The sequence below is a fragment of the Mixophyes fleayi genome, chromosome 12 (assembly GCF_038048845.1).
Source record: "Mixophyes fleayi isolate aMixFle1 chromosome 12, aMixFle1.hap1, whole genome shotgun sequence".
NCBI lineage: Eukaryota > Metazoa > Chordata > Amphibia > Anura > Limnodynastidae > Mixophyes > Mixophyes fleayi.
The window spans coordinates 25,653,354-25,675,559 of NC_134413.1; the positions used below are offsets into that span (position 1 = coordinate 25,653,354).

Below are 22,206 nucleotides of genomic sequence, written 5' to 3' on the forward strand. Positions count from 1 at the left end.
TATATTTTCTGAATCTGCAAAGGAATAATTTCATGCCAGTCATACTAGTGGGCAGACATTTTTAGTGAGTATGTTCAGACCGTTGTCAACGGTCCCCAATTTTTAGGGACAGTGACTGGGTTTAAAGGTTTGTCCCTGAAAATGACCCTATTTTGTTTTTACTGTTGACCAACTACACAATAAAATTCATGTATTTCTGCATGATAAATGCAATTCTAGCCATCTACTCATATTCTCTATAAATGTTTATTGAAGAGGAGTATTTAAAACACAAAAAGCATCTTCTAATCAATTTCAGTAAATGTGTCACGATTGGATTTGTAGTGCTCCAAGGCCCACCAAGAGGGTGTCTAGCGTAGCATGCTTAGACTTACAGGGCCTGAGTCATTAAGGAAAGCTAAGCAAAAACAAGGAGTAACTTTGCACCTGGACAAACCATGTTACAATGCAAAGGGGGCAAATTAGTTTATTATTTTGCACAAAGTTAAATACTTGCAACACTTATAACACTTGCAGAGGTTATACCAAATACAGGTAATTTAGATCAGAAGAGACGTTTCTAGTTGAATACAGGTCTAAGTATGCACTGCCTGTATGGCACTAGACACAACACACTACACGATACTCAGAATGTGTGTGTGTGTGTGTGTATAATGACATTGTATTCAAATACATATAATTTAATACGGAGTTGGTCACCCTTTTGCAGCGATAGCAGCTTCCACTCCTATTGGATGGCTTTCCACAAAATGTTGGAGTGTTTCTGTGGGAATTTGTACCCATTCAGTCTGTAGAGCATTTATGAGGTCAGGCACTGATGTTGGACGAGAAGACCTGGCTCGCAATCTCCATTCCAGTGCGTCCCAAAGGTGTTTGGGGTTGAGGTCAGGGCTCTGTGCGGGCCAGTCAAGTTCATCCACACCGAACTCATCAAACCATGTCTTTGTAGTCCTTGTTTTGTGCACTGGGGCACAGTCTTGTTGGAATAGAAAAGGGCCTTCCCCAAACTGTTGCCACAAAGTTGGAAGCATAGTATTGTCCAAAATGACTTTGTATGCTGAAACATTAAGATTGCTCTTTACTAGAGATAAGGGGCTTAGCCCAAACCCTGAAAATTAGCCCCATACCATTATTCATCCTCCACCAAATTTCATAGTTGGCATAATGCAATCAGGCAGGTAATGTTCTCCCGGCATCCGCCAAACCCAGACTCGCCCATCTGACTGCCAAACAGAGGCGTGATTTGTCAGTCCACAAAACATGTTTCTACTGCTCCACAGTCCACTGTCGTTGTGCTTTACACCACTCCATCTAACGCAGGATTTGTAGAGGGGGGTTTCCACACCACGCCGCCAGTGGGCGTGACCAGCATGCATGGGGACGTGGCTGTAATTTTAGACAGTGTTTGGCTGCTCTCCAACTCTTCCTATCCCCATAATATACATGGGCAACGCTGCGTGGACTACTGTTAGGTACATGCAGCTCTCCCTTTTCAAGCAGAGCCGTGTGAAGCTGGGGCAGGGTCTAGCCACCTCAATTATACAGTGCCCCAGGTTTGGAGGGGGGTTTCCGGGCACTCGAAAAACCCCCTCGGTTTGCCTATGTTAAACGCTTGGCATTGGTCTTGCATGCAGCTGCTTGGCCATGGAAACCCATTCCATTAAACTCCTCCCACACAGTTTTTGTGCTTACATTAATGCCTGTGGGAGTACGGAACTCTTGAGCTATAGAATCAGCAGAGTGTTAGCGACTTTTACGCACCATAAGCCTTAGCAGTCGTTGACACCGCTCTGTGATTTTACGTGGTCTTCCGCTTCGTGGCTGAGTTGCTGTTGTTCCTAAATACTTCCACTTTCTAAAGATATCATTTACAGTTGACCAAGGAATATTCAGCAGGGATGAAATTTTACGAACCGTTTTATTGCAAAGGTGGCATCTTATCACAGTACTACGCTTGAAGTCACTGAACTCGTTAGAACGACTCATTTTGTATCACAAATGTCTGCAAATGGAGACTGCATAGCTAGGTGCTGATTTTATACACCTCTGGCAACGGGTCTGATTGAAACACCTCAATTCAATAATTAACAGGTGTGTCCCAATACTTTTGTCCATTTAGTGTATATAATACTTTTAAAAAATGTTTTATTTTTTCGTTTTAGTTTCCATTAAATACATATATCTGGATGTTATTAATGCCTACTATACATAAAATAAAGTTTTACAGTTGCTCTTAATTGCAAACACATGTTCTGGCATGCGTATGCGACCGTCATCTATAGGCTCTTACATCTGCCCTGTTGCTGGTAGCAGTCATACAGCTAAAAATGACGTACTTGAGAGAGACCCAAAGCTTGAATCGGACGGATGTGCGTGCGCTGAACCTTGGCATGCCCTTAATGTACATTGACTACGTGCACATGCCCCTTCCCTCCCCCGCTCCGCCCTTGAAATATTAGGCTGTCGGAAGTGTCCTTTGCGTTCAAAGATGAAATGGATGCACTTGCGTTCACTGGCGTATAGTCTTTTTCTGGGCATGTGCAGAGCAATTTTACACACACAATACAGCATATATCGACATTTACGCTCCTTAATGAATCAGGCCCAAAATGTGTAAGCACACTGGGCTCATGGGGCATACGCAGTTTTACTGAGCATGCTCACAAAGAAAAGTGTACGCCTACTCTTTTTCACATTGCGCAAATACTTTTATAGATCTGTCTTGCACCACTTATGTGTGTATTCATCTCCCAATAATGTTTTGGAATTAAACATACATTGTGACAGCAGCAAAAATGTTTCAACACATTTCCCTGTTTGTTTCCTAATATTGGCCAAATATTTACATTTGTTTAACCTGGGCCAGGCAACCTGAGGCTCTCCAGCTGCTATGGAACTACAACTCCCAGCATGCTCTGTCAGCCTTACTGCCCCTGGTTTATTTCCACAGCATCTGTCCACGGGTCTGCCCCTCACTAGGGTGGGACAGGGAGCACGGTGTACACAGCGGGCAGCGCTTGTTGCCATGGTGATGAGAGCTGTAGCCAGGCACACAGGAGAGAGTGTACTTGGTTGCTAAGCGATAAAGTTTGTGGTCGAAATGGTCCCGGACGTTGCTAGGGAACGGGACGACTTGCACCGGGGAGGCGCGTGACTGGGATACCGGACCCGGAGACATAGCTGCGGGCCTGAGCACGGCACTAAGTGTGTAACTCTGTCTGCTCGCCCAAAGCAGTGTCAAACTAGGTACAACTTTGTTGTGTTGTTGCAATGTGAAGCAGAACTCAGTGGGAAGTTTTGGAATGCAGCCTGTATCTGTCCCTTCACTTCATTTCTGTGTCTTTGTACACGCTGCCTGCATTTAATTTATTTAAGATTTTAGTTTTTTTGCAAAATGCTCATAATTATGCGGGAGTTTTAATGCAGGAAAGGCTGTACCACATTAAATGTTTTCTTTGTCATTTACTTAGTTAAAATATGTTTCCACGAATTGCATTTATTTACAGTACTTTTAGTACTTGGATATTAGATGACATCGTTGACAACTATCCATAATTTGTAGGGACAGGCATTCCCCCCCCCCCATTGAGCTGGATGCAGTGTTTGTCCTTATTTTCTGTACTGTATACACCAAAATATATATTTAAGGACAGTAAATATGAGTTTAATAGAATGAAATGATGATCATGTGCATTGGTTTGATCATGCTTAGTTGGAAACAGTCCAAAAGTTAGAATTGTCTCTAAAATTTCTTGTTCTTCATAGTGTGTTTGATTTATAATATCACCCAATTGCACAGGTTTGCCTTTCTTGTTTTGATTGGTCAGTGCAATACTCATTATTCTTTCTTATGCTGTATAGATAAGAGCTACTGTATAGTATTATTAGCCTCCTAAATAGTGAGACGTGCAGATGTATTGCTAAAACACAAACTTTGAAGAATGAGAAGACAACCGTACATGGCTAATGTAACACTGTATAACATTCAGCACCAGGGGAGGGGTGGCAAATTTCAGCTCAGGGGCAAGACTCGACTCTAGCAGCTTATTTTAAAGGAAAAAATGCAGGTGGCCCGGTGATCCAGCCCATGGTAGCCCATTATGGGTCCGACCTGGGGGGCAGATGTCCCGCAGCCCAGCCTGCCCCTTTTCAGCACATAAGGCTAATTAACAGCCTATCCAGGAAATCCCAGAAGGTGAAGACAGTGATATACAGTTTAGGAGGCTAATTCCAAGACTGAAGGGGCAAACGCAGGATTTTTAGAGGGGGGTTTCCACACCACACAGCCAATGGGTGTGACCAGCATGCATGGAGGCGTGGCTATAATTTTAGACGTTGCTTGGCTGCTCTCCAACTCTTCCTATCCCCATAATAAAAAAGGGGAAATGCTGCGTGCACTACTGTTAGGTGCACACAGCTCTCCCTTTTCAAGCAGAGCCGTGTGAAGTGGGAGCAGAGTCCAGCCACCTAAATTATACAGTGCCCCAGGCTTGGGGGGGGGGGGGGTTTCCAGGCACAAGGAAACTCCCCTCGGTTTGCCTATGGACTGCTCCCACACAACATTGCCCCACCACTCTTCACATGCAGTCCAGATATTGTCCCACACCAACCTACTTTCATCCCATATTGAGACACTTCAGACCAGACAGCCTCCGTCTGTTCCCCACCATCCTCTCCTCGTCCCAGTTGGTTTTGTGCAGTTTGGTTTACTGTAGTGTCTATGTAATGTGACTTCAATGGGATATGTGCATTGTGTCTGGCAATAGGATTTCTGCATTGTCTCTTTCAAAAAAGTCTGTGCAAAATATCCTGTACAACAGTGGTCAGGGAACAGGGGTAAATTACCCCAAATGGGGTAAAAATGAAATTCCTGAGGGTAATGCTGCCGATTCACATGCTGTCAGTTGGATTGTAGACCCCTTTAAATGTGAAACTGCTGTTGTACCAGAAGAGCCTCAAGGGTTGGCAGAGGCAGTTCTTGAGCTTTGATGCAATAATGAAGACCCCCTATTGCATTTGAAAACAAATCAGATATGTCATATTTTTGGATGTCAACAGCTGCAAAGGCATTCAAAATTGCACATGAGGAGGCAGTCAAAAAGTTGCTGCCTTCTGCAACAACCTACCTTTGCGAACAAGGATTTTCCACTCTAACGAACATAAAAACAAATCAGAGAAATCGATTGGACGCTGAAGACGGTACCCAAATTGCTCTGACACCAAAATGCCCCAATATTGATGCTCTCGTATCAAAAATGAAGCACCATCATTTCTCCAAAACCTGAAATTTTGAAGTAGAAGCTTTCAAAGAAATTTTGAATAGATTCAATAAAATTTTGAATTGAATAATTAACAATATATGATTTCCTTCCTTTCAAATCAAGGGGGTAATGTCGGTGTATTTAAATATATTTGGGGGTAAAGGGTAAAAAAGTTCCCTGACCCCTGCTGTACAATATAGCTCCCAATGTGGTCTGTGCAAATTTGCCTAGTGCAACATGGTTGGCAATAAAATCTGTGCAAATTGGACTATTCAATTTGGATGGCAGTGGGGTCTGTTCATGCTGGCTGGTGGCAATGTTTGTCTCCAATGCAGATGTCAATGGGAACTGCAAAGTTGTTGCCAAAGGAGCCAGCACAGCAGAGTCTAGTTATGTGTCTGTCAACGGGGTTTGTGCAATGTGACTGACTGAGGAATGTGTATTGAGGCAGAATATAGGGTCTGATTAAGCAGTAAACAGTTATAGCAGTGGAACACTGGACTTGCGAACAATCTATACAATGCAGGTTATGGGTTTATGTGTCTGTGGGCTTGTGTCTGTTTGCTTAACATAAAATAAAGCAAATTTGTACTGTTCATGCCCATAAAGAGATCTGTCCATTTGTAGATCTGACAATTGTGCCCCCTTATGCTTGGAGATGAGGAATGGGCGAGGGGAGAGGCAACCACAGTCTAGGTACAGTAAAGGCGTGTTTGTATAATTGCGAATTAAGGCAGACCTGCATGGAGACGCAGATATACCATACCTCTTGTGGTTGCCTGAGGACTGGTGCAGATACACACCGATAATTATGATGGTCAGCAGAACTAGCTAGATGCTGCTGATTGCAGCTTCACCTCTGCAGCTTTCTTCTTTGCCCGTGCTTATATTATATGACTTTGTGTGTGTATTTTAGAATTATTGTTTTGCTACTTTCATTTGTACACGAGAAGGAAGATTATCCCTCTTGTATTATAGAGAGGTTTTTTTTAGTTTTAAATTTAAATCAACCTAATGGCAAATGTGTTTTTGTGTATGTGTTATCAAAACTAATGTTAAAACACTTTAATGTTCTTTATCACCTGGTTGGGTGTAAGTGTATCTGGGTGTAAGTATATGTTAATGGTACATAGTTGGATGCATCTTGAGATGTCTTAGAATGAGCGTAAATACACAATTTTTACATGTTGCTCTTTAGTTCCTTTATTTCTTTATATGCAGGCGGGGCTAGAAACTTTTGGCCAGCACCACCCACAAATTGGCATGGTTTGAGCAGTCTACTAACTTTGCAGCCACAGTTCATGAAGGTGCCTGGTGGAGAGACAAGCAGAAAATGCTCCGCTTCTGGTCCGCTGCTGTTTACTATAAAGCACACATCCGGAACGGGTGTGGGAGCATCTTTACCTGCCCCTCTGCCAGGTGCAGCCATGAACTGTGCAGATTGGCCCAAAATAGTACAAACTGCACAGGCTGGAGGCAGATGCCCTTCTGTCCCCTGGACCAGCCTGCCCCTGTGTGTATGTCAACAATGATCAACTTTTATTATTAGAATGATAGGGTTGGTGACCATGACATGTACAGATTTGCCCATTGAACATGCCGTCCTGATTTAAGCGGAACCATCCTCATCGGGGCAGATTTGGCAGAGCAGCGGTGAGCGGGTGCGCACACGGCTAAGAAGGGCTTGGAGGGGAGGTCAGAATGGGGCAGCCTAGCGACGTCCCCATCCCACTGCCAGAGGGACAAACTTGGGATGTATGATAGGATGACCACAGATCTGCAGCGTACATGATAACATTGTTCCTTCTAGTAGTGCTTAGCAGTTTTTCAGCATTAATGCGGCTGCAGCCACTTATACTTAGCTGTGGCTGCCACGTTTTTTTGTCATTAAAAAAATTAGCAATTTGGACATTTAGCTGCCAATGTGGTTATTATTAAAACTAGATCTCTTAAGAAGAAACATGTATTTTCGGCTTAGTCGTCTATTGAGACTGGTCAGGGCTGGGAATTTTTAAGATACCATTTTCTATTCTAATTTCAGTGGTCCATTAGTAAAAAAAAGGTAGAGCATGCTGTTGTCATTTTAAAGTTTCAAAAACAGCATTTTATAAGCAACTCTTTTAGTCATAGTTGCCTAGTCCAAACTAGGACGAGACCTTCTGGATTCCTCTCCCTGAAGTGCGGTTATCTACCTACAAGGTGTGTGGGGATGTGACATCATATTGCACATTGTGTCATCAAGATATACCCACCTCGGTTAACATAAAGTGGACAGGGTTGTAATGATGCAATTAGTGTCATCATACACTGATCCTCACGCACTTAATGGTGCAACGTCATCATCAAGTCACGTCCATCTTTTCTTTTCATACTTCTCCACCACATCTCCCGTAAGCGAGGTGTGAAGAATAGGCAAGTATTCCTTTAACAGGCGATCCTATGTTTTGGTCCTCACAGGACAACCTGTCCATGTATAAAGCACCCTTCTTCTTTGCAGTTCTGGAACTAAGGGGTATATTTACTCAACTGCGGGTTTGAAAAAGTGCAGATGTTGTCTATAGCAACCAATCAGATTCTAGCTATCATTTTGCAGAATTGCACTAGATAAATGATAACTAGAATCTGATTGGTTGCTATAGGCAATAGCTCCACTTTTTCAAACCCGCAATTTAGTAAATCTAGCCCTAAGAGTCCCACTTTTGGGATGTTCTGCAGTAAATGTATTTGGAATTACAGAAATGCTGCTATCTTCAGCTAAATCATATTTTCAAAACCCACACACACCAGGGATAAGGCTGTTAAAATAATTCACAAACAGTGAAATAAGATTGACCTGCTAAATTGAGAAATCTGTGACTGGAATTAATGTAGGATGAATAGGATTATCCCATCAGGGCAAGTTCCTATGAGATGATAAGCAGTAACTGCAAGGAAAATTAGATTTAACAGTGCATTAAATTGCGTATTTAGGAAGCATCGACCAGTAGATTATTTCCAAATACCGAGTCATGCTTCTGAAAATGAAAAGCAGTGCTGGTGGAAAAAACTAATGCTCTTGTTAATTTATTATACAGGCAACCACAGAAGAGATGTCAGACAGAAGAGACCATTTGCATTTTAGACTCAATTATGCAGAGGAGCTCAGAATCAGGAAAGAGCTGGAAAGATTGCTTAAGCTTCCTCAGAGAGCTGTCAGGCATGATACCGTGGAATCCAGGTCCAGCAGTAGCTCACCCATATCTCTGAAGCAAGACCCTAATGCCCCCCAATCAAATCAGTGCAATTCTCTCTCACTTCCAAAGTCTGGGGTTACAAGTAGGCTGTCTCCACATGCTCGTCAATCGGCTCCTGGTTCTGCTCTGTCAAAGAGAGACCCTGTTTATGACAATATAGAGAAAGAACATACAAATATAGTCAGTATATTATCAAAAGGTGCCATATCTTCTAGAGAGTTCACAGAAGAGTCAAGAGTCCAGCAACATGACCAGGTGATCATAGATGCAAACGTCACGGGGACTGACCCCGATATAAAGAGGCCTGCCATCGCATCAATGGTTGGGACAACCAAGCCCATTTCCGTTTTCATACGACCAGAACCACCTTCGAAGCCTAGATCTTACATGCCACAGGGATCAGTCAAGACGCGTATTTCTACGAAGCCTCCTGCAGCGCAGAAGAAGGTGACAAAAATGCAAAAGGGGACAAGAGCACCTTCCTCCATGATACGGAAAGGTGTTAAAGTTAGGGCTACTGAAGTCAGTGAGGACAGTAGCTCTTCCTCTAGTTGTTATTCACAGGATAGCGATGACTCAAGCAAAAGAGCAAAAAGTACTAAGAAGAAAAAGAAAAGGCATTTAAAGACCACACGGGCCTTGACTACACCAGAGCAAGAGAAAGTTATGTGTGTTGATCATGTAACCCCTGCAACTCAACGAGAATTATTTGAAGTTGCTGATATATCTGCTTCTCTTTCAAACAATGAACACGATAACAGCACTTGGGGAACCATGGTGGGAGCAAATGCTGCTCCTCCGATGCCACCTATGAAGGCCACTGCTAGGACGGTAGAGGAGATAATAGCCTCACTGCAGTCTCCAGAGTCACTCACAGCCTCTGACTTGATGATAAAACAGTTAATGGAAAGTGTACTGGGCTTGAACTATAACGTAACATTTGGGGTAAGTCAATTTCAGAATCTCTGATGTATTATCTAATATAGACATACACATTATTCTAATATTGGTACAATTTATTAGAATTTTTTCTAAATAAAATATTTGGTAAAAATGTCTAAATTACCATGGAGAATAGAAGTAAAAAAAAGGTATTTAAATGTTTTCTTTTAGATATGTTTCCAGAACAATTTTCTATTTTTTTTAATGTTTTAAATGCATAATGCAGTTTTACAAAATCCCTGATTTCAGCTATGATTTTCCTTGATTGCTCCATTCAGCTCCATCTTTACCTTTTCAGCTAATAAATGTTAAGATTAACCTCTCCAAGGTATTGTTGACCATACGCACTGCAGCGTCACATGTCATATTGAGCAATTGGCCTTATACCGCCGTGTGATTGGCCCGAAATGAGAACAATGTCCAATAATATAAAAATAATGATCCTATCAAAATGAATAGGATTATTACTGGGCTTATTGACAAGGACAGCTGGAAGCTGGCTGGTATGTCATCATCCTACATGTGTACTATCATACCCCAGTGAAACCGGAAGTACAACTGCTCAGCACAAGTGATCGAAATGGACAGAGCTCAGACCAGTGGCTGTATCAACCCATGGGTGGCCTTTGGTACATTTACCCTCATACTCTTGTTTACTGTTAACTGGTAAACATGACATGACTCAGTGCTTGTACTCACATGCAGTTTGATATCCACTTGTGGTAGGGGTGTCCTACACTGGTATGGGAAAGCTCCCCAGCTGTGGAACGATCTTCCATGTTCCATCAGGTTAGCATCCACTCTCAAAGTTTTCAAGCGTGCCCTTAAGACTCATTTCTTTATTCAAGTCCATCAGTCCTCCTCCTAACTCTCTCCCCCAGTCAGTACCACCCAATTTGTGTATTCCCCTTTCCTTTAGGATATAAGCTCTCAGGAGCAGGGCTCTCTATCCTTGTGTGCTCCTTCTATTATTCCATCACCCTCTGTACCTCTTGGCCTGCTTCCCTAGCCCTGTTTTCTTAAGCTTCGGCCTACTTCTCGCTGATTTCTACCATCACTTTCACTCATTGTCCCAGTAATAATTTGATTTGCATTACCATGTTACCTGTGTCTGTGTATATATTTTTGTTCATTTTTGTTCTTTCTGTATCATGTTGTGTCATGGCTCACTGTTTTTGGTATGTTATGTACGGCGCTGAGAACCCTTTGTGGCGCCTTATAAATTAAAGATAATAATAATAAAAATAATAAGTGTAAGCGGACCTTAGAATAGTAATCTGTTGATCACTATAAGGAGTGCTTTGTTTATACTCCCTGCATGATAGATCCCGATCAGATGTTGAATAGTATTATGGTGCTTTTTGCTCCCACCCAGGCTATAATTTGTGGCCACTAATTAGCCTAAGTGGCCACAAGAATCTCTATATTTATTGTCAAGAAAAAAAAAGCAATCAACCATATTACAGGCAGACTACTACACACTTCTGCTGTGAATTGCACAAGTGAAAATAAAAATAAATTGTAATGAATAACTTATTATTTCAGGAAATTGCAGAAGAGAAATGTGAAGTACAAGAGGAAGAGAGACAGCTGAAATATCAGGAATCATCATCTGCAGAACTTCTATCTCCAGATCAGGTCATCATCAGCTACTTACTGTATTGGTGTAATGGACCCTCACTATAACTAGGAGGTGTCTCTTTATATTAGGTAAAACATATAGCATAGTGTCATCTGCACAGAGAGATACATTTCTTTGCATATTCTCACTTATTAGAGTGAATCTGCCATATTAATTCCTCTGGTATAAATTCCAAAAGGGAAGAGCCTATCCTCTGAGTGACATGATAAGTTTATTTCTCCTGCTCTCCTGGAGTAGGAATCGGCAAATACAACGCACTAAATGACAAGTGAGGCTTTTTAGGTCAACGCACTTAAAGAGTGCCAGGATTTGTAACAGAACGAACACTTACACTTAAGGGTTAACATCAGGGTGGGGCCCGACCAATGGTAACTCTGGTGGGAGGGTCCTGGTTTGATATAGCTGACTGCATTTCCTGGTTTTCTTCACTCTTCAGCACGAGATCCCACCCACCCGCTCCTTAGTTATGGTTACGTTAAACATTTTTGCGGTAGGAAGGCACTGCGTTCAGCGGCTGATTAGTGAGCGCTAACGGTAGTTTGCCGCAGGTCACTGTCCCCGTAGTGGCACAAGTAATTCCTTGGTCCTTCGGTGAGGAGGGTCCCCTGTCTGGCTTGGTGAGGGAGGGCAGCATGAGTTTAGAAGGGGTACAGTCACTCTGACGCCAATTCAGAGCATGGTAGTTTTTGGATGAGATCCCCTTGTTTGTGGATGTACGGCAGTTTCGCCAGTTCCCACGTTATCTGGTTATCTGCTTGGGAGCTGTCCTGCAGTGCCCTTTCTCCGCCACCATAGGTTAGTTAAATGTAACTAATTAATAAATATGTCCTTCATTTTTCGCAACTTAAACATGACTCTGTGTGTTTATTTTATATAAGTGGTTAAGTCATAAAGGTGTTGTGAAGGTGAGGGGGACATATCCGGAGAGCCCTTTATAAATGGAAACACTCAGTGACCACTTTACTAGATGCACCTTTCTAATACTGGGTAGGACGCCCCGTTGCCCTCAGAGTAGCCTGAATTCTTCCCGGCATGGATTTATTAAGGTGCCGGAAACATCCCTTAGAGGTTCTGGTGCATGTTGACATGACAGCATCAATCAGTTGTTGCAGATTTACGGGCTGCACTTTCATGCTGCCAATCTCCCATACCACCACGTCCCACGTATTGCAAGTCGCTGAATATCGGCGATTTGCAGAAATCACTCCTTAATACATTTACCCCCAACAATCATTCCATGGTCAAAGTCACTTAGATCACATTACTTCCACATTCTGGTGTTTGGTCTGAACAACAGTTGACCATGTCTGCCTGCTTGTATGGATTGAGGTGCTGCCATTTGATTGGCTGATTTATTACAGATATTTGCATTTAATGAGCAGGTGTACAGGTGTACCTAAATAATGTGACCACTAAGTGTATTTATGACTTTAGGCTAAATTGGACATCTCACTTCTGTTTATTTTTGCAAAAGCGGGGCATTACACTAGCCCAAAAAATAAATTGTAATGAAAAACTTATTATTTCAGAAAATTTCAGAAGAGAAATGTGAGGTACAAGAGGAAGAGACACAGCAGGCAAGGCTGAAATATCAGGAATCCTCATCTGAACTTTTATCTCCAGATCAGGTCATCATCAGCTACTTACTATATTGGTGTAATGTACCCTCACTATAACTAAGGGCTAGATTTACTAAACTGCGGGTTTGAAAAAGTGGAGATGTTGCCTATAGCAACCAATCAGATTCTAGCTGTCATTTTGTAGAATGTACTAAATAAATGACAGCTAGAATCTGATTGGTTGCTATAGGCAGCATCTCCACTTTTTCAAACCTGCAGTTTGATAAATTTACTCCTAAGAGTTTTTTCTTTATATTCGGTAAAACATAGAGCATAGCGTAATCTGCGCTCAGAGTCTCATTTCTTTGTATATTTTCATTTGTTAGAGTGAATCTGTCGTATTGATTCCTCTGGGAGGGTAAAATGCTGCCATTGCTCCAGAAGCACAATGGCAACTAATAGCCAAGTTACAATGCAGTACATAGATGAGTGTCATTCCTTCGTAATTTCTCTTTCAGAGAATGTTATTAACACAACCAATGTTTACTCTGAGAATTTTGCTGAAATACCAGCAAATCATTCACATTTCCCCTGTAATTTTGGCTTATTACACTGAAGTGAATGAAACTGCTAAGTTGTGAAATAAAAATTTGTCACTTGTATTTTGGAGTATTTCAGTAGTATACCTGTGTCTTGGGATCAAGAAACTTTAGACTTTAGGATAAATTAAACCTATCAATTCTATTTTTTTTTTGTATAACTTCATAGCACATTCCCTTTTAATAAATTGCAATAATTAAAACGAGATGAAGGATAATAACACACTTTACATTTGTTTAGAGAAAGCAAAACGTTTTGGAGGTGAGGGACAGTGATGGATGAGGATTTCATTTCAAGGAGTCACCTAGTTTCGACAGATGATGGAATAGAACAATACAAAGGCACTTTATAGAGCCTAATGTGTGTTTTTACATGTAATTGTCACCATGAAGTTACATTTTCACAAAGGTTCATCCCTGTCTTTAACAAACACTCAACTAGACAAATCTTTATTTGTGATTTTAAAGACACTGGAGTATTTTTGTGGGGAAGGCAGATCCCATCGAACCAATAAAATTGTGGGACGTATTTATAATACACTCTGTTATATTATAACTTACTGGTGCATGTTAGATTTTGATGTCATTTTATCCATTAAATTCCGCAGGGCCTACATATTCCAGGCATAGATGACACACTGACTGATGAGAAGCAGTCTCTAGGATTCTATTCTCCGTCCATAGAGAAATATGAGGGAACATCACATAAGCACGTGTCCATTTCAGCACAGGAGGAATCCATCGCAGCACTACAGGAGGAAGAAATGACAGAAGAGGAAGCTAAAGAAGTCCTGAAATCTGCTGCCCAGGTATTACCATCCGCAGCCTGAGGCTGGCCCTATATATGCAGTTGTTTTGCCATATACCAGAGAGCCAGAATCTCACATCTGCCCATTTTGCTGTTGGGCCCCATTCATCCTGGTCAGCTCATCTGCCTAATCTAGCATGATCACAATTCCCATGGCAGATTTGATTTCACTTTTGTTCTATAAATGCACATTAAAACATATATATGCACTGATCAGCCACAACATTTTACCACTGACAAGTGATGTGAATGACATTGATTATCTCGTTACAATTACACCCATTATGCAGTAGTTAGTAACTACCAAAGTGGTCCAAGAAGGGTGAACCAGCGACAGGGTCATGGGCGCCCATTGTTCATTGATGTGCGTGGGGAGAGAAGGTTTCAGTCCCACAGAATAGTTACTGTAGCACAAGGTGCTGATAAAGTTAATGGATCACAGCTGTTTGGTGGCACGAGCTGGACCTACACAGTATCAGACAGGTGGTTTTAATACTGTGACTGATTGGTGTATATATCATAAATACTCCATTTGCTTCTTTTAACAAGAGTAGGAACTGTCAAATTTTTCCTTTTGTGGTAGTTGTGATATATGTGCCATAGATATATATGTGTGATATATATTGCCCGTATTCAATAGGTGGTGACACCGTATTCAATAGGTGGTGACAAACCTGAAGCGTGTGGGGGGTGTGAGAGCGCTGTTGTGGGGCGATTGTGTGTAGTAGAGAGGGACTAGAGGGAGAGAGGTGGAGGGGGGGGGCAGTTGGGTGTTATCTGCATGGAGGTGGTACTGGAGGCAGAACAAGCGTATGAGCTTGCAGAGTGAGGAGGTGTAGAGAGGGAAGAGCAGAGGAAGACTCAGAAATTAAGACACCGAAGAAGCAACTGGAGAGGTAGGAGGCGACAGAAACCAGTGGAGTGAAGGGTGTCAGAGATGAGTGATCGACAGTGTTGAAAGTGGTGGAGAGTTCAAGGAGTATGGCAAATGAGAAGTGGCGCTTTGACTTAGCAAAGAGTAGGTCATTGGTCACTTTGTTGAGGATTGTTTCGGTTGAGTCAAAAATGTGGAAGCCAGATTGAAGAGGGTTGAGTAGAGAGTAGGAGGAGAGAAAGTGTGTCAGTTGGTTTAAGTCAAGTAATTTTGGAAACAAAGAGGAGCAAAGAAATTGGGCGGGAGTTGGAGAGAGAGTAAGGATCAGGAGACTGTTTCTTGAGTATAGGGGAGATAAAAGCATGCTTGAAGGTGAAGGGGGAGACACCGGTGGCGAGGGAAAGGTTCTAGAGGTGAGAGAGGTGTCTGCAAGCCTTGGGGGAGACTGAGTAGGGTAAAGAGACAGGCTGAAGAAGGAAGATACATACACATATTGGGCCTGATTCATTATGGAAAGTAAGGCAAAAAATGAGTTTTCTCCTGGACAAAACCATGTTACAATGCATGGGGTACATACTAGTTTATTATTTTGCACATAAGTTAATTACTAGGTGTTTTTCATGTAGCACACAAATAGTTGATAGCTTTATTTTTACACTGAAATTTAAAGTTGATCTAGGATATGCACTTCCCAAACTATAAATCTGTCCCCACATTTTAAATTTAGCTCCCCCTTCAATGCAACATGGTTTTTCCAAGATGCAAAGTTTTTTTGCTTTACTTTCCTTAAAAAATCAGGCCCATTATCTTCCTTAAGACCATTAATTAATAGGGTAATTGGTTGGGTGGTATGCAGATTTTTTTATCGGTTAAACAGTTGTGGAAGGATCGATCAGAACTATTATTTTAGCCAAATGAACATTTCCTGCACACCGCTACATTATGACCATGAAACTCTACGGACATTATTGTGAAATAATTATTTTGCAAAATAGTTTATGAATTCCTCTTATTATGTATCTTGTTGCGACACAAGGTTGTGTTTCTTTTTCCAGCCTATATTACATTTTGGGCAGCAACAAAGCTCTCTCCCTCTGGTACCATACATCTATGCAGAATGTGTAATTCTCTCCGTATAATGCAGTGAAATTAGAGATTTGTCTCACCTGTGAAGCCTTTCCCTTACGTTGCATACAGAGATCATGCACACTGTTCATACTACTTGTGGGAGGGCTTAGGCAACTAAGTTAACAAGGGATCAGTTTGTGGACCAAAGGCAAAATTAGTTATTTTAGCATGTTTGCCAACCATGGCAAAATAGCATTATTTTACTAATAAGTGTTACTAGCCACGGCGGTGTCCATAGCCGCCGCGACTCGCTCTCTTCACTGCCTGCCATCCCGGCCCTCTCCTTGATGACTGGGACGTTACTTCCGGTTCCGGCCCGGCCGTACAGGACAGGGCAGCCAGACGCATGCGCGGTAAATTAAAACAACCTGCGGGTAATGAACTTTTGTATTTATTAATTAGGCAGTGCCTGGGGCTGGTTTCAGGGCAAGGCCCTGATTGGCTATCTTCAGGCTTAGCCTCCCTGCCGGTTATAGCGTTCCAGTCCTGTGCTGTGCTGACCTGCTCTTGGATATCTATTTGCCTGATCTGCTATTGTGACCCTTGCCTGTACCTTGGACCTTGCATGTTTGCCTGTGACCCTGTCCTTTTGGCTTGTATTCTGAACTTCGCTGTTTTGCTACAGACCTCTGACCTCGGCCTGCCTCTGACCGCCTACTCCAGTCTGGGCCAACAGCCCCGGTTCCATCTGCGCTGCGGCCATCTTGGATGAGCTTTTACTACTCTGAGCCTAACTCTTGGGGGCATCTGAGTACCTGTGAGCACATAAAGCTCTACATAAGCTCTACAGTAAATGCGGCTTCTAAAGGTGAAGATCTCTACACTACTGTTCTAAAAGCTCATCCTGGTGGTCGTAGGCCATTACAATAAGCCCCTGTTGTTTTCAAAACATTGCTGTTTTATCATTTACAGTATTTTAATAATTAAATATAAAGTATATAGTTCTGATTATATTTCTATAAAAGTCTGTTTTCTTCGTAAATATTTCTTATTGAATAAAGATGCCTGATAAAATGATTCTACAAATGTTATGACAAGTTAAATATATCCCCGAAGGATCTAAAGTTAATCTTGCAGGTACAACACTATCTTAGATCAAACTTATATATGAGTCATAGCTGCATGTGATCATATTTAGCTATAACCATTACAGTCCATCTGTGCCCCATGATAATCAGAGTATGTACTAAACATGCACTAAGAGTCTGATCGCTATTGTGATCAGTGGCGACTGCCTGGCTGTGTTCTCAGGGAGGGGCACGGGTGAGATATCACCAGGCGTTGACAGGACAACTGTTTGTGTTTTTACTGACTGGAAAACTCTTGTTTTTCCCTTTTCAAACCCCTGAAACGTTTTGTCTTGGTTTTTTTTGTTTTTCTCCAGCTCACCATCTCGGACATCATTCACGTTAAAGGAGACACAGCGCCACTGACAAGACGGGAGCCAGCAAAGACACGCCCTCCCGCAGCGCTTCTCGCCACCTGGAAACCAAGAACCGAGTAATTATTACAAGAGTGACAAAAATCAAGGGATAAGTAGATCCACTGACCCCTTATGCCTAAACTGTGTTTAGTGGTATTATATTGTTATCTAAAATAGTGTTTGCACAGTTGACATTTTTTAAGAGTATATAAAAAGCATTGCATGTTCATGTACACATGTATGTCACTACATGCATACCTCCATAAGACGTCAGTAATTTGTTTTGCTTTTAAAAAAAAAAAAAGAAGTTACATGTTGTACAAGCCTGACAGGATTGAGTGCTGGGTCTTTATTTTGGACAGTCCCAAAAATATGCAAACACCTTCCCAGCAGTCTTCAATAACCAGGGTATTCATGGGTATTTTAAAATAAAATCAATGATGAGTGTATTTTTAGGTTCATTTTCATGGCCGGTGATGTGCATTAGGTGTAGCCTAGCATAGAAGAAGCAATAGTTTTATTTTTAGGTTTATTTAGGATAACTTTCTCTGCTGGTAATTATTATTATGTATTCTTATGGTTGATGTGCCCTAGGAGTGAGCATTGGAAGCAGTATGAGCAAAGACATTTAATTTCCCTATAAACTAATTAAAGAGGAACCCCACCTTCAGTGCAGTCTATTGCCCAGGCAGATTAATACATTTTGTTGTTTTCCTTAGATATAGTGTATGTTAGGGAATGTAGACTGTAAGCTCCAATGGGGCAGGGACTGATGTGAGTGAGTTCTCTGTACAGCGCTGTGGAATTAGTGGCGCTATATAAATAAATGATGATGATGATCTACTGTGTAGATATAGTTGTGATAAATGCATAGACCTGAGATTATCTATTGTTGTGTTCAGAGGCATGTAGAATAGAATCCTTTGAAAGTGGAGATTCCCTTTAAATGTCGTTGCTGGTGGCTTTACATAAGAAAGATTAATCGGTCACTCTTCATGTTCTTGAACAGATATAAACAGCAATCTTTCAAGACGACTTTGGTCTATTTCCAACTTAAATTCCATTTCCTTCCCTTAGTTTTATCCAGAGTCAAATAGGTTCAATTAAAGTAGTAACGCCTGCCTTACCTAATCCGCCTCATTCTGTAGGCCGGTTTGGCAATAATGTGGATTGTTTAGGTGCTTAGTGAGAATGCAATGCTGCCATCTGCTCATCCGCTTCCAGGTTGAGCAATGTCCCCAATACACGCGACTATGGGAGTCCGTAAAGACTGAGATTGTTGAACTGGTTTATTTGTGGTATGTTGGTATTATTAGTTTGGCACTTTTACATGCACTTACTTTTAGTATTTACATATACAGGTAATGGACTTTTTTTATCATTCTCCAGGAAATTCAACGAGAAAGAAAGTAAATTTGCTGCTCAGTGATTGTGTCTTGCACAGAGATTTGATAACGGAGCTCTTCTTATAGTCATTACGTGCAGGGTTTGGAACTCTCCCCTCCGCAGGGACAGTGGGGGGTAGTTTTTGACTATAATTTAGTATATTTTGGGTGTGATAAAGCTTCTATACAAGAAAATCCCACACATTACTAATAAAAGAGTCCCTACCTGTATATTAACATAAGTATTATGATTTGTTTTGCGTTTAGTTCTGGTTAAAGATTCCCATATCATTAATTTAAAAAAAGAAATTAGTTTTATTGTATTATTAGCTGGTACGGGGTCAATTGCAAATATGTCCTGACTCAAACAGAATAATATTTTTGAGCTATAGGTATTTGACCTTTATGGACCAATAAACTGCTTATATGATGTAATTCCGAGGCTGCTTCACAAAAAGAGCCCTGATTTTGAAAAGCAATCACCTTGGCATTTTGGTGACCTCATACATGTCCTTACTTATTTGCAGTCCCCCCAGAGCTTCTTCAGCCAGGCGAGCTTATCCATTAGAACAAATAGCAGTAGGAGACAAAGGGAGCCCCCTCCCTTCAATAAACACTTACTGTCAGATTACAAATGGCACAGAAATGCGCTGACATTTTCTTGCCTCCATTCCACACTCACAAAGCAAAAAAAAAAAGATTTTTTTTCGCTGTGCATTAGGCAGACGTTGGCCACACACGGAGCTTCAACACCCCTCTGTCTCCCCACATAAAGAATGATAAATAGCTGGAGTAAGGAGGAGACGTGAGGCTATAATAACATGCACCTTTTTACCTGCAACATGCCAAAGACAACTTGTTTCTGCTGATAGACTTCTGGGAATGTTTGCCAATGAGGAAAGTTCCCGGGGCAGCTGTCAGGAACGATCGTGCCAAACATTGGCTTTCTTGCATGTTCATTAAGAGAAAGGACTGCAGTGACAGGGTGACATCCCTGCAGAGGTCAGGTACATGTTTTGTAATCTAGTAAAAACACTAGACATTAGTGGAATGCTTCAAGGTCTGTAAATTCTACTCACCATTGAGCTTTAGAGCTTTGCTTGTTTGTGTGCAGGGCACCGTGCCTTTTACTGGCCATCTTAATGGTCTCAGTCCTAGGGCCTGATTCAATAAGGCCAGCAAAGCAAAAAAAAAAAGAAGATTTGCACCCTGGCTAAACCATGTTGCATTGGAGGGGGGAGGTAAATTTAAAATGCGGGGACAGATTAATATTTGGGGTAGGGCATGTCCTATATCAACTTTAAATTCCAGTGTAAAATAAAGCTATCAAGTATTTGTGTGCTAGATGGAAAGGCAGCCAGTATTTTCCTTGCGTGCAAAATCATAAACTAATTTGCACCCCTTGCATTGTAATATGGTTTGTCCAGTAGCAAATTTACTCATTTTTTTGCATTGCTTGCCTTAATGAATCAGGCCCATTATGTTTATTGCCTGAAAATGGCGCATTGTAGCCTAAAAAGTTAATTGGCCTTGTTTATAACTACCACAGAATAGATATTTATCCAAAATTCATACATAATAGAGGAGTACAGAAAATCTATTTAGTCTGTACCACTAAATATTTATTTTTATACAACACAGGTAAGCTGCTAGCCCAGCTTTGTATAAATATACACAGAAAGCCTCATACTCACAATATGTTTTTCACAAAACAGCAGGAATGTGAGTGAGGAAAGTCTGAGTCCCCTCGCAGCCTTGGACCATATCACAAGCACCCAAAACGCAGATGGTATAGTTAATCCACTGTCACAAGGATGCTAGTAAACTAACGTAGTACGTGGGTCATACTTACAGGACTGCATGTATATAAGATCGTGACCAGGTTTAAAATGATTTAAAATCTAAATTTTAGCTACATTTTTAACATTTATAACATTTGCAAACAAATATATAATTTTTATAATACGCTAATGTACAATCCCTTTTCTTTATATTATTGATAAGTGATTGGATAATAAAGTTCCGAACCAACAACCCACAAGTGCTTACTAACATGCCATTTAGGTGCAACAATTGCAGTAAACTACTTCAGCCTTTCTCTTGCATCATATAAATTCCCCTAGGTGGGAGCAAGGGATTTTTCCTGATCATCATCATCGCCATCACCATTTATTTACATAGCGCCACTGATTCCGCAGCGCTGTACAGAGAACTCGCTCACATCAGTCCCTGCCCCTTTGGAGCTTACAGTCTAAATTCCCTAACACACACACACACACACACACACATACACAGGATCCATTACAAGTGAGCACAATACAGCCAATTCTGGCTTGCCAGAACTAGGGCCGTTTCTGTAGAGAAAGTTTTATGCCACACAGTCATTACACCCACTATTATGGGTCCACGCATACTTTCTATTGAGTACGTTCATGGTACATCTATATCATCATATTTTTAAAGGTGAGGTTCGAAAAACCTTTGTAAAACCTCACGACTAAGCACTGCTTATTATTACACTTTAGATTTTCTTGCAATATACTACATGACCAACATTTATGTTTAGTTTTATAATACAAGAGGACATCAGAACTTCACTTGCTACAGGTGCCAAATTTTTCATTTGCATTTTTCTTAAAATAATTTTTTAAAAACATAATAAAATGATCCGTACATTTCTGGGGTTTGAGTATTTATGACGGCACTATTTACACACTGGTATTGTGTTTTAGAAGTAGAGTGTTACTTCTTATTACAAATCATATAGCTTTTTACAGCTTTTATGTGACAGACTAGATCATTTTACATTACATCAATTGGCCTGGATTTCAGCAGCTTTTTAGATCTGCTAGGTGAGGATGCTACACGTAAAAAAGGCAGAACCCATAGATCAGCGCTGGCAACAGGCTGCCTGGCGAGCTTTTACTTGTGAGCCCACAGCCGGCAGCTTCAGATCTTATCAGAACGAGGGCACAGTGCAGGGAGGTAACGTGGCATACCTGACGGAAAAGGGAGTGCACTCTGCCCTCCCCTCTACCTCTATGCGGCCCTCCAGCTATTCCATGTTGCCCCTCACTGCCATAGACTGTTGTGGCATAAATTAACAACACAAATCTGCTGCTTTTTTGTCACATAAAACACTGCTTCCAAGAATTATAAATAATCCATAAATAATATCAAGAGCTTCCTAATTATTTGTTTCCATTGATGAATTATAGATACAACCTGCTGATAGTGTCAGTCAGGTTTACTGTAAACCTGAAGAGTGGGTATTAGACATCTAGCACAAAGCGCTATCACTGCTTGAGTGAACTTGTGGTGTAATTACTAAGCAGTGAGATGACCCTGCTGC

The 22,206-nt window shown here is 41.3% G+C and overlaps 1 protein-coding gene across 1 annotated transcript in view; it reads left to right on the forward strand.

The window, feature by feature from the left end:
- The first annotated feature begins 3,066 nt into the window (after positions 1–3,066).
- TTC6 (tetratricopeptide repeat domain 6) overlaps positions 3,067–22,206 on the forward strand; it is a 110,114-nt gene continuing 90,974 nt past the window's right edge. Inside the window, exons 1-6 of the mRNA XM_075193637.1 lie at positions 3,067–3,246; positions 8,336–9,439; positions 10,982–11,074; positions 12,608–12,706; positions 13,845–14,045; positions 17,431–17,546. Coding sequence (XP_075049738.1) covers positions 8,351–9,439; positions 10,982–11,074; positions 12,608–12,706; positions 13,845–14,045; positions 17,431–17,546 — 1,598 coding nt within the window. The 5' untranslated portion in view covers positions 3,067–3,246; positions 8,336–8,350. The remainder of the gene's footprint in view (positions 3,247–8,335; positions 9,440–10,981; positions 11,075–12,607; positions 12,707–13,844; positions 14,046–17,430; positions 17,547–22,206) is intronic.